A 12,923-nucleotide genomic window follows, 5' to 3' on the forward strand; every position below is an offset into this window, starting at 1 on the left:
TTAAGAAAAACAATAAGTTTATTCTTTGTTTTATTCTTCATTTTGAACTTATATATATATATATATATATATACATAATACAGTATTATATTTCTGATTCTTCAAGTATTTTAGCGTAATGGTAATTTTAAATGTTGATAAAGATTTTTTTCCTTCCGTAATTAACCAGCGTTTTGTTAAGAGGATCCAAATTTTAACAAATATACAAACCACTTTTAAGCATGCAAAAAATATAGAATATCAAATACAATGAGACAAATAGTAGCAGAAATTTTTTTAAAGACTCTGAAAGTGACGAATAAGTCCATTTTTACTTGCGCAAAAAAATTTTACAGTGAAATTGGAAATTTCATGGTTTGAAAAATACTTCTGAGATTAACTATTTAGTTATTCCTTTAGATTTAAAAATCTTTAGGAAAAGCAATAGTGGCTTAGGGAATAGAGCGTTTGCCTTCTATTGAGCCGGGTTCAAATCCCAGGGATGGCTGGGATTTGAGCTAAGGCTTTCACTGACCATAGTGGTGATGTCAAATATCCTCAATGAGCCACGATGGCTCATGAGATAGAGCGTTTGCCTTCCAATGAGAAGATCCGGGTTCGCATCCCAGAAATGACTGGTCGATGAGAATTCCGCATCCAGCTTGCACTAACCACAGTGCTGACGAGAAATATAATCAGTGGTAGACTGATCATGGGTTATAGTCCCCTTGCCGTCTGGCTAACCATGGGAGGTTTTCCTCTCCATGTCGGGCAAATGCGGTTGTCAGTCCCATTAAAAAGTTCTCCACGAAGGCAAATTTCTCCCAATACTTGGTCCAGGAGTCCCCTTGATGACTGGATTGGATTCAAATTTACAAGGTAATGGAGATGAACATTAGTCGTAGTAAATCCAAAAAGTTGGGTCGGCTGTTTAACGATGGTTATAAAACTGTAAAATTATAAAAAGAAATATAAAAAATATCCTCAGTGTTTGACGGATCAAAAGTCAGAGTCTCTTTGTCATCAGGTTTACTATGAGAGGTTTAACTGACAGTTAATTCCATCAAAAAGTCCTCCAGAAAAGTACATTTCTACCTACACTTGATTTAGGAATTCCCTTACTTTCTGGATTTAGTTTAAAATTACAAGGCTACGGAGTTAAACATTAGTAGTCGTAAACCCACAAAATATATGAATAAAATATAAAATATCTTTAGAATAAGTGATTTTTAAGCCGCAAATAAAGAATATTAGATAACTGCAATCTAATCTAGATATAACACTTAAATTTTGACTTCTTTAATTTTTATCTGAATTCTAAAAGGATTTTATCAACAAATTGCAAGTATTTAAACCATTTTGTGTACAATAATTGCAGTCTGACTTGTTATGAGAAACAATTAAATTAATTAATTACATTTTTGTTTTACATTATTTTTCAAAAATTGAAAAAAAATGAATATGAATATAGTAATTCTTATAATTCTGTGTCTTAATAAAATATTAGTAATTTACTTTAACTTCTTATATAAGTATTTCTATAGGTTAATCCTTTTCAGAAAAATAGCAAAACAAAAAATAAATGTTCGTGGATTTAAGAATTGATAAGTGATTTTTTTTGATAAACTAGACCTTTTTTAATTCCAAACACTGCCTTAGTTTAACCTAAAATATTTTGAAATATACAACAAGATGTGATAAAAATACATGAAAATATTAAAAAAAATTGTTTTTTTGTGTATTGGAAACTTTTAAAACTTTTTGAAATATTTTCTTGAGATAAAGCCGAAATTTTTAAAGTTACGGAAATTTCAGAGCATGAATTTTTTTTTATCGTTGCAGAAAAAAATTATTAGTTTTTAAACTTCAAACCATTAATATGCCACTTCCATTTTCTTAATACCTAATAGTTCTTTTCAAAAAACAAAACCCAGTTTTATTTTTTTCTTCAAAAAAGTACCATTCATTAATATAAATTTTCCGGTTGAAAACGTTGTAACTCTTTCTTCTCTGTGAGAATCGTTTCTTTGAAGGCAATTTATTCGATGCTTTGGCGAGATCATAAGAATCTTATTGTTCGAATCCTTTTATCCGTTAGAGCCTCGAAGCAATAGTTGGGATTTAAGGTCAGAGAGTAACCTGACCCTGGAGCTTTTATTTCCTAAGAGAATCTCAAGTTTTATTTGAGGGGGAATTTTCATGAGTGTTAGCGAGGAAAAAAAAATCTATCTCACCGTATACTACAGAAATATTTCAACTTTACGTGCTTGCTTGAGAATTCAATGAACAAAGGGGAGGAAATAAATGAAAATAAAGTTGAGGGACTAGAGGTAATCCACGTTTTATAGAAACGCAAAGCAATTGTTGTATAAAAATTTGACGTGCATACAAGATTTACAATGCCGAACTTACTATTTATTTGAGTTAAAATGCATTACTTTACTTTTTTTTCAAAAAGGATAGGGTGGGATATCAGTGGCGTACTTTTCAAAGATTCAAAATGATCCTTGATGGCTCAGGGGATACAGCGTTTGCCTTCCAGTGAGGTGACCCGGGTTCGATTCCCAGCGAAGGCTGGTCGATACGAATTTACATCCGGCTTGTACCAACCACAGTGCTGACGAGAAATATCCTCAGTTGTAAACGGATCATGAGTCCAGAGTCCCTCTGCCATCAGACTAACCGTAGAAGGTTCTCATGGTCTTCCTCTCCATGTTAAGCAAATGCGGGTTAGTTTCATTAAAGAAGGCCTCCAAGAAGGCAGATTATTTTGAATACTTGATATCAGGAATTCCCTTGTCTTCTGGATTGGGTTCAAAATTACAAGGCTACGGAGTTAAACAATAGTAGTCGTGAACACAAAAATTGGGTCGACTGTTCAACGATGGTTATATACAAAAGATTCAATGTCGATTTTCATTGATAATATTTAGGTAATTTAATTAGTTTTTAATGCTTTACGTTGATCAATTAATTCAGAGAACAAATAGCATTAGCAAAATTAAATAAAGTTTAAGGACTTCTTGCAGTTAAATTTGTACATATTTAAAACTTTCCAATTGAAATCCGTAGAATTAGGCATCTTTTACATCAGTCTGATAAGTCAGCTATCCAATTATTAGTCAATAGTTAAACGGATAGGTTAACTCTTCATTATATTAAATAAAAAGTGCAGCTGATGTCTTACTTTACCAATCGAACGGTGCAACAAGTGCCTCATAATAACAGTCGAATATATCAGTCAATATCTCATAATATCAATCAAACTTTGTCACCAATATCTCATAATATTAATCAATTTTGTAGCTATTATCATATAATGTCTGTCGAATAGTTAAACTAACATCTTATATTTGATTGCTTGTTGAAACTTGTAGGTATTTCAACTCGTACATGTTTTATCAGCAATCACTAGATTTATATATTGAATTTTTTTAATATTGAGTTTCTGAAATCTCTAGTGTGAATAACTTTCTTTCTTCAATTGTGAAAAATATTCTAAAAATTTATAAAAACGGTAATTAAAATTACATCACAGCAACCATGCCTGGTTTTCTGGTAATAAAAAAAGCTTTTTTAATCGCTGTTAATGATTCACAAAATATCTGATAGAAAGTCTAGGTCAGAAAACTGTTGTAAACCTAAATAGAGATATAAATCTTTAAATTAATATATTTTGGTAAAAAAGTTAAATTTTTTTAAAAAATCAAACAGTCATTTTTCAAACATGCACATCTCGAATTTATTTAATTATAAATTTATATTTTTAATAGAAATATTTCGAAACTCTAATTACTATTAACCATTGCAGTTTAGATCAAATGTATTCCTTAATTAAATATTACAAAACAATACCGTCACTACTATTTATAAATATTAAAAAGTGATACAAATTATTAAAAAAAAACATTTCGACATAAATATTTCGACACAAAATATAAGACTCATGAATAATTTAAGTATTCATATATTCACTTATTTTCCATAACTACGGAGAAGTTCTATCAGTAGTGTAAGGTATCGAAAATGCAAACTATATAATTTAAAGTACTTGAAAGTGTATGCAAAATTATTTTGAATTTTAATGTCCAAAATAATAAGCAAACTCTAAACTCATGTTTATATATCATTACTATTACTATTATGAGTAATTAGCATCTTTTATCTATTCCGAAATCTTCTAAAACATCAAACATTTAAGTCAATGAATTTGAGATACTTTTGAATTCATGATGAAGCTCCATGTTTATGCATAAACTGCCTAAAGTCAGATGGTTAAAAGGAGAGAATGAAATTATGACTGCCGGATATATGAAGGCAATGATAGGAGAAACTTTATATCAAAAATCTTCAAATCAGTAAAAGCAACATTTATGATGCATTAAAATTTAAATACCCTATTGAAAGTGCTCTGCAAGATATATGCTAATGATTTGTAGAAAAGTGTTAGAAAACTAGCAAATTTGTTTTAGAATGTTTAGTGGATGTAAAAAATCTGAATACATGTTACCTCATACAATCACAAAATGATTTAAAAAAATTAAGAAAAAGGCAAAATAATTGAAAATAACATTTAAAATAATAATAAGTCAAAATAGAAAAACTCTAAAAGCAGCTAAAACCAAATTTGTATTATTTAAACAATTTGGAAAGTTCGAAACACAAATTAAGCAAAAAAAGAAGAATTTTTAAAGTTATGTATGCCAGTAAAATTCCTGCAGTGGACTGATGGTTCCCAGTAGAGCACAGGAGTCAAGTATCACTGGCTGCGGTCAGTAAGCGGGTGGATAACCATTTTGAGTAGCCGGTGGAGGAACCAAGTCTGCGTGGTCTCGGTCCCCGTTAAACTGTTCTACCATTAAGTGCTCGACTTCGCGCGCAGGTGGTCGGGCTACCAAAACAGGGAAGTCATCCCCTCTGCAGAGAATCAAAATCGCAATGGCATGTCTTCGGATCATCCTCAGGGATATTTCCCAGACCGTCGCCTATAGCCAATTTTGCAAATCTAGTGCGATGCAAATGAAGTACCTACTCATGTTAGCAAAAACGGTACTTCATCAGGGGGCACAATGTCTGCTAACACACAGAAACCTTTCTGTTGTCACTGTTATTGCCTCATTCGCAAAAGTTAACTCATAAATTTTTATATAAATTTTCAACGCTGTAAGAAAAGTAATTCTATGATTTGATGCGTGGAAAAATATTTTAGACTCAGAAATCTACGATGTAAAGAAAAACAACAGCATGGAAATCTTGTGTGATTTAATTATGAAGTTGCTAATTTTTTTTAATAAAAATGCGCTATATATTTCAATAGTTTATGATTTATTCTACAACTTTTATGACATGATCGTAGAAGAAAGTAGGTTGCTGTTTTAAATTTCTGCTTGTAATTTCAAATTAATTGCATAATGAAGGAATTTAAAGTATTTCTCAAGATGACATGCTCATTATGCACTGACTCATATATTTTTCCATACTTAAAGTTACTTCTGTTTAATCAGTTTAATTCGATAATTATTAAATATTTAATATCTAAGTAGCATCAACATGGTTCTTGATCCTTTTTGCACCTTATGTGATCTCCAGGAAGAGATGGATTTCTCACACCTGTTAAGATGCCCTTCTCTTCTCCGGACATGAATCTTGGAGCGCTACTGGATAGCTCACTCTTAATTATAGATTTACTGTTATCTTTTTGATATTCAATTGTCTTTCAATGTGCCATTGGAAGTTAAAAAAAATCATTACATAGCAATACAATAAATAATGATTAATAATGATAAATATAGGTTAATAAAATTAAATATAAGTTAATAAAAATAAATATTAAAGTTACTTAAATATTCCTTACCGCCATTGTGGAACGAGTTTGAATTGTTTGGTTTTCCCAATGCCCACCCGGAATTTGGTTTTCCTGATTCGGGTATCACAAGGGCAGATTCTGTTGACCGCTGTCTCAGGAGCGCTATATTAAGTGGGTCAACGTTATTCCTCCAATAAGAAGGACATATAGTACAGAGAAGAAAAGAAAAGAACATCCATGCCTTATAAAAATTCGACCCATGGACCTTTCTGACTTGAGATCAGCTTCCTGATCACCATACAGCCGGTCGGCTAATTTGAATTCTTGCATAAATATTTTCGAATGTCTATTAGATTTTTAAAATTCTGAATAGTTTCAATATTTGGTTTAAGACTTACTTTTGTTATATATTCCATGAAAAAAGTTATTATTACTGATTGAAAAAAAGAGAATTATTAACCAGCCTGTTCATAGTAGGATTTTTTTAATAACCAAAATAACTTTTTAATAACTAAAATTAATAAAACAGAAATTCAACAAAATGACATTTAAGAAAAAAACATATGTATTATTTATGTGTATATATATGTATAATTAACTTACTTTGAGTAAAAGGATTGAACTTGCACATGAATTCACCAAGAGCAAATACTGGATATGTAAGAGTGTTAATAAAATGAGGTCCCATGCAAAATATGCATATCAGTGCATCTGCAACAGCCAAGTTTGCAACATAATAGTTTATAGTTGTCCGCATAGATCTATTTAGAGCAACAGTCAGAATGATACTAATGTTTCCAAGTATTCCGCCCAAGATAATAAATACGTAAGCTACAATCTTAAAATAGTCCGTGACAATCAACGTCTTGAAGATGTATGGTTCTCGAAAGTATGTATGGTTCTCATAACTTGGTAGCGGCATATTCTTAAATGATTGAAGATCTTCTTCGCATAAAGTGTCGTTTAGCGACATGTTTTCTATTTCTGCTTAACTGTTCTTGAAATAAATAATCTTTATTTCTTTTTAACCAGACCAGAAAAACTAAATATCCTGGAAAAACAGGCAAGTTATAATAAGTCTCGCACAATAAAAATGATGATTAAAAATATCACATTCTGGCCTCTTGGAATCTTTTGTAATACTTATGAACTATAACTGTTTTATTGGTTCCTCTGATGTGTTCTTTATTTTTGGTTTATCTGTGTTACCATTTTCTTTGGTTTACTGATCATTCCTGTATTATGTTCTAGACATTGCTTGGCATGATAGAGATACCTGAAAAGAGATATCAACAAAGAAATTGCATCAACATATCAAAAATTTTATCTTAAATTTAAGAGTGTGTTTTAAAGAAATAAATTAAATCATTTCACATTACACACACACATTTACATACATATATATATATATATATAGTCGGTTAAATCTGCAATAAATCCGATGATTCTCCTTCTAGCTAACGTTAATATCTATACAAAATACATCGTACGATATTGGGATATTATTAGGAGGACAATAGCTCTTATTCTCTAAATACATAAGGCATTAATACCAGACAAGTGAATGTGTGACTATTGTCTCTAATCATAAAGCGTCAGTATAGGAGGACAGTGATTGCCCAACAAGTGTATACCGGAAAATAACCCGCAATCCTAATAATAAAATTTAAAAAAATACATCACTGTAAGAAAAACTAGGCAATGACTCAAGCTTAAAGAAATGAGTGTAGATAATAGATGGATCTTGAGTTTAAAACACACCTTTGTGAAGAATATCGGACAATGATCCTGAAAATCAAACAATGCTCCTTCCTGACTTAAAAAAATCAATTGACAATCAGATTAATGAAAAGTATTATCGTACAAGAATTTTTGACACTATACCAGTATTAAAATTTCATTCTAAAAATGTGAACAAATTTTTAAAAAATCTGGAGGTGTAATGCTAAATGCCAAAAAAATTTAAACCTTAAAATATAGTAAAGTTCTCGTGAGGAGCAAACGAGCTTATTTTAAAGTTTTATTTACAAAAATATTTGCTAAACGTAATAAAACTACTTGATAAATATACAGAAATATATAAAATATTTAAAACTGTTTTGTTTTTGTGTCATAGTACAAAATTGCTGGGTCGCTTGGCTAGTAAATAATAAAAGTTGCCTTATTAACGGAAAATTCAATACACCAATAATGAGTAATAATAATTCACAACAAAGTATATCCGATTCTTATAATAAAAAACATTAACTGCGATCCTTTGATGCATCTTTAGCCTATTTTGTAAAACAATGGCCTTTATATTACTGGGTAGTTGGAATTAAAGCTTCATTTTACGACATGGACGACACGTGGGGTACGATACGATTCTTATCTCACTAACTTGTCTTACTTTATTTACTTTCTTCAAAAATATCCTCAACTTTGGATAAAAATAAATTTCAGAATGTTTGATCTGTTTAGTTTGTTTGAAAGCGGCCAAGACCATCAGGTCGTCAAATCTTAAAAGTAAAAAAAACAAACATGAGCAAATGAGCATATGTGCGACGACTGCAAAATGCACGTCTTGATCTATTTCTGTTATTTTACCGTCGCATTAAAAATATAACTCAAGAGAAACTTGTCAATGGATCTCTTTTTTTTTCTTTTTTTTTAGGGAAAAGAAGATAAAATGCAAAAAATAACCGATCATTTCTTTCCAGAAAATATATTGAATAATTTTTTAAACACAAAGATTTATAAAAAAATACGAAAATGTCCTTGTCATTATTTGAAGAATTATTTTTAATTATTTCAAATTAGTTAAATAAGCATATTTTAATAGTATTTCTTGAAATTGTACATATGTAGTAACTTTTCAATTGCTAGAGATTATAAAAGTAAAAATTATCAAAATTTCCTTTGTAAGATTTCTATGTAGCCATATTTGTTACCAAAAATAGTAAGAATTTGCCTTATCATGCAAATATTTTGAATATAGCTGTAAATTAATGATGCATTAATTTACATGTGCTATATAGTTTAATACATATGTTACCTGCAAGGAACATAGAATATTTTAAATATTGATGCAGATGTAAATTTTCAAGTAATCTTATTTGAGATTTAAGTGCTTTCACTTTTTCAATTATATTTGTCTGTATCATTTTGAACTCTTGACGTTTAATTTCATCAATAATTATCTTACAAATAAAAATAAAGTATTATTCTAGTTGTAGAGAAATTTTCCAACCAATAAAAGTTAAGATTTGAACTTTATTTCGTAAATGGACCTTCCTAAATTTATTTTTTTAATTTATTTAATACTTTTTGAAACCAAAAATAGAACGAAAAATTCTGCTTTAACAGTGAAAAAGGTTGAAGAATTTACTGCAGTTGAAATCTCTTTAAAGAAACATTTCTCTTTTAAATCCTTCTTTTAAAAAGAGTTGAAAAGAAATGAGATACCTTTATTTTTTAGACGAGAAAATTACAGTTTAGTTTTTCTTGTAAAATTTTTTGACGTCGAATTCATCTACTTTTTTCTTTCATCTTTTTATTAAAAACTGTTTGTCAAAAAGTATAATAGAGAGCGGTAATCTTTGAATTTTTACTTGAAGTTTTATAAAGATATAAAGTAATTTGTAAAAAGAAGAAAAAAGAAATTACAAAAAATACAGTAATTATACTTTTTCATATGAATATTTTTTTGTTTTTATAACCGTAATAAATATTAATCAAATAAAAGCACTGCTATGGCTATTAAATTTTAATGGTCTAGAAGTTGGAAATGAATACTTCAAAATCTTGGAATACTAAAAAATCCAACGGTATACATGTATATATGAATTAATGTTATCATATATATAGAGGATACAATATATAAAGAAGTTATATTTTCAGCTTCAGTATTAACACCCCTAAAAAATAGTTTTCTGACTTCTCTTTAAAACTCTCTAATTTTATATTCTGCAATTTGGAATCTTTATGCTTTCTCCAAAAAAGACGTCGGAGTAACTTAACAAAAGCATATGAGAAATGTCAAAAAATAAACAAAAATATCTAGACGAAAATGGGAATTATGTCGAAAAATATAATATATATATTCGAAATATATTCTACCTTTAAAATAATGTGTCTTCGAAAAATGAACAATTTTCTTACGTCTAAAAATTAGGATAAATCTTTTGGGGTTGCTTTCATAATTGAAGTATTAGTATAAAAAGTTATAACATACATAAATTATTTTCATCATTTGTGAAAGGATGTAAATTCAATTCATTTCATCTCTATTTTAAATTTTTTTATTGAAAACAAGAAAATAATAAGAGGATTTTCTTGAAAAATATCACTTGTCCTCTAGGAATCCGCTTCTAAGACTATGTAAAATATATTACGGTAGTAGCAATAAAAAATACCTCCTAGTGCGTGAAGATATTTGTTAGGCATTTATTTACGATGTATTTCCAATTTTCTGAACATGTTTTTTTTCCAAAACGATCTCGTAAACGAAAGGAAACATAAATGCATAGAAAAATAAAGATAAAATATAAAAGTCATGATATGCAGTGGAATGTATATTGCTCATAAGAATATCCCTATTTTTTCGTTTACGCTAAATAAAACAAAATTGGAAACACGTAGGAGAAACTGGAATTGTTTTTGTTTGGAATAAAGTAGTTTATGAACTAAAAAGAAATACTCTGAAATACATATCCTGAACGATTCATTCAGTTTCAGAGGGCTTCTTATTTGCAAGTATACGACGCAAAAAGATGGGTAATGTGTGGTGGGAAGCACACACTCACCCAAAGTCTAGTACATTTTACAAATATTCAATGTGTGCATTTCTGATCATCCGATACTCATTTTAATGGTATTCCAGTTCCAGCCATCACTCAATTCCATCTTTCAATTGATCACTCAATTGTTTTTATCTATGTCAGTCACATGAGAGGTGATTCGTGCCAGCTATGTTATCGGCATTGAGGGTACAGTGCGAAAAACGAAGCACAGTTTACTCCAAATAACTTTCGATCTTATAATCGGATCTTCATGTTCTAAAACTTAATATTAATGGTTCAAGAGGAATATGCTAATTAATTAGTAAAGAAATCGGAAATTAAGTTAAGAAATCAGACACAAAACCCGCTTTTTTCTGAATAAACATACCTTATATTGACGGATTAAGATTTTTGATCCCCAAAATTGAGGGGTTAGCCACAATCAGGGAAATTTGGTCCCAATAGTTTGGTCAGAAGAGCAGTCCAGAATTTGAACCATTTTACGTAAATTTTTGAGTATTTTGCCTTATCTCACGTATTTTGCCTTTACGTATTTTGCCTTATCTTAAGAGACTTGAATAAATGTTTGGCAGACTATTATGAAACTCGTTTTTTCAAAGATAATTTAATAAAAAAAACAATTAATAATAATAATTTTTTACTTTTATTATTTTATTTAACAATGTCGAAAAAAATTGAATTTTATGTTATAAATAGTTTTGCATAAGTTGAAAAAATAGAATTTTAAATGACTTAACTTAAAATATCGTCTGCACTAATTAATAGGCATTTTTGAGGTCAATCTCTCGAGCCATTATAATTGAAACTAAGAGGGTGTTAAGGAACAGTTTTTTCGAAGTGCATTAACTTACAAGTGCATTAATATAACATGTATATTATACCACATTGTAATATAACAAGTGCATTATACTACATTGTAATATGACAAGTACATTAATACATTACAAGTAATTTCGCAAGTACATTAACTTGCCAACGAAAAACGTTTATGTTATATCCTAATGCCAACTAGTGATTCCCAAAGTCTATGTACCCCGAATGCCAACAATACTGAAGATACACATCACTGCTTCTTTGACTGAAATTGTCAGAACTTCCATTGGGACGTAGGTCGGATAATCAAGAGTGCACACATTGAACATTTGCAATGTGTACCAGACATTGGATGAATGTCCATCTTATCATACATCACCTGTCTTAGTACGTCACATATTTGCAAATAAACAGCCTTTTGAATCTGAGCAAATGAATTAGACTAACCCTAAATTTATTTCATTTCATTCGGTAGTTATATTTGTTTAAACAACTATGCTTAAGACAATTCATTTAGAGTTTTCTATCCTACTAAAAAGTATATGAAAAACAACGACAATTTGTCACGTTTTTTTAGTAAAAGTGAAAGTTATTTTTTGAAAATAATATATTTTGTACCGTTTATACTTTAATCTCAGCTTAGATTAGTTTTAACTAGTTCTTTTGCCAATAAACACTGGCCACATATGTACTATATAACTTTGAACCTTCTTAAATGTTATTGGTTTTAAAAATTAAAATGCTTGTGATTTTTATTATTTTTTTCTTCAAAAATAAATTTTTCAGTTATTTAACTAAAGTAAAGAAATTAAATCAATCTTTTAAGCCAATTGAATATTTAAGTGTAACAAAGTGTATTTATGATAATTTAATTACATTTGAGCAAAGTTGAAATTCAAATCTTTGTAAAAAGAACTGAGGATTTGAAAGTCTCTGAGAAAAATATAAATCAAAATGTATTTCAATAGAGATGGAATTTCATTGTAATAAAGGATATAAAGAAAACATGGAAAAAATTTAATAAAGATAAGGAAAAGAGAAGTAGAAAAATAATTAAAAATAATAAACTTTAAAAAAAATCATTAGCAGTATTAAGAAAAATTAGAACACCTGAGACAAAGGAATGAAAATATATAATCTGATCCTTCGCTCATACGATTATATCCGCGTAAAAGAGTGCTTTCTAATATCATAGACTTGCTTAATGTCTTCTTTTTCCTTTCAATTTTTTGGGTTTTTCATTTAAAAAGCACTCTTTTTTAAATATATAATCAAGTGAGCTGATGGCGAGATTATATCTTTTTATTATTTTGCTTTCGTCTTCTTAATTTTTTTAATGATAATAATAAAAAAATTAACATTATTATTTTTAACTATTTTTCTTCTTCTATTTTCATATATCTTAATTATATTTTTTTCATGTTTTCTCTAACTTTTAAACTTATTTTATGAGTTTTATATACTTGCAGCTTATGCTCAGCCCCCAGTAAATAAAACTCATTATTTTTCTTAATTTTATTCATTTTTTTCTTATTGTTTTTTTG

The 12,923-nt window shown here is 29.0% G+C and overlaps 1 protein-coding gene across 4 annotated transcripts in view; it reads right to left on the bottom strand.

Annotated features, from left to right (window-relative positions):
• Positions 1-12,923, bottom strand: part of LOC107454007 (QRFP-like peptide receptor) — a 127,119-nt gene that overhangs the window by 76,526 nt on the left and 37,670 nt on the right. For 3 of the 4 annotated variants that reach the window (XM_016071048.3, XM_016071046.3, XM_016071047.3), the window contains exon 2: positions 6,389-7,061. The exons of the other annotated variant lie outside the window; for it this stretch is intronic. In XM_016071048.3, the coding sequence (XP_015926534.1) occupies positions 6,389-6,758 (370 nt within the window). In that variant the 5' untranslated portion in view covers positions 6,759-7,061. The remainder of the gene's footprint in view (positions 1-6,388; positions 7,062-12,923) is intronic. 4 annotated transcript variants of the gene reach the window in all.

The sequence above is a fragment of the Parasteatoda tepidariorum genome, chromosome 3, assembly GCF_043381705.1.
Source record: "Parasteatoda tepidariorum isolate YZ-2023 chromosome 3, CAS_Ptep_4.0, whole genome shotgun sequence".
Classification (NCBI taxonomy): domain Eukaryota; kingdom Metazoa; phylum Arthropoda; class Arachnida; order Araneae; family Theridiidae; genus Parasteatoda; species Parasteatoda tepidariorum.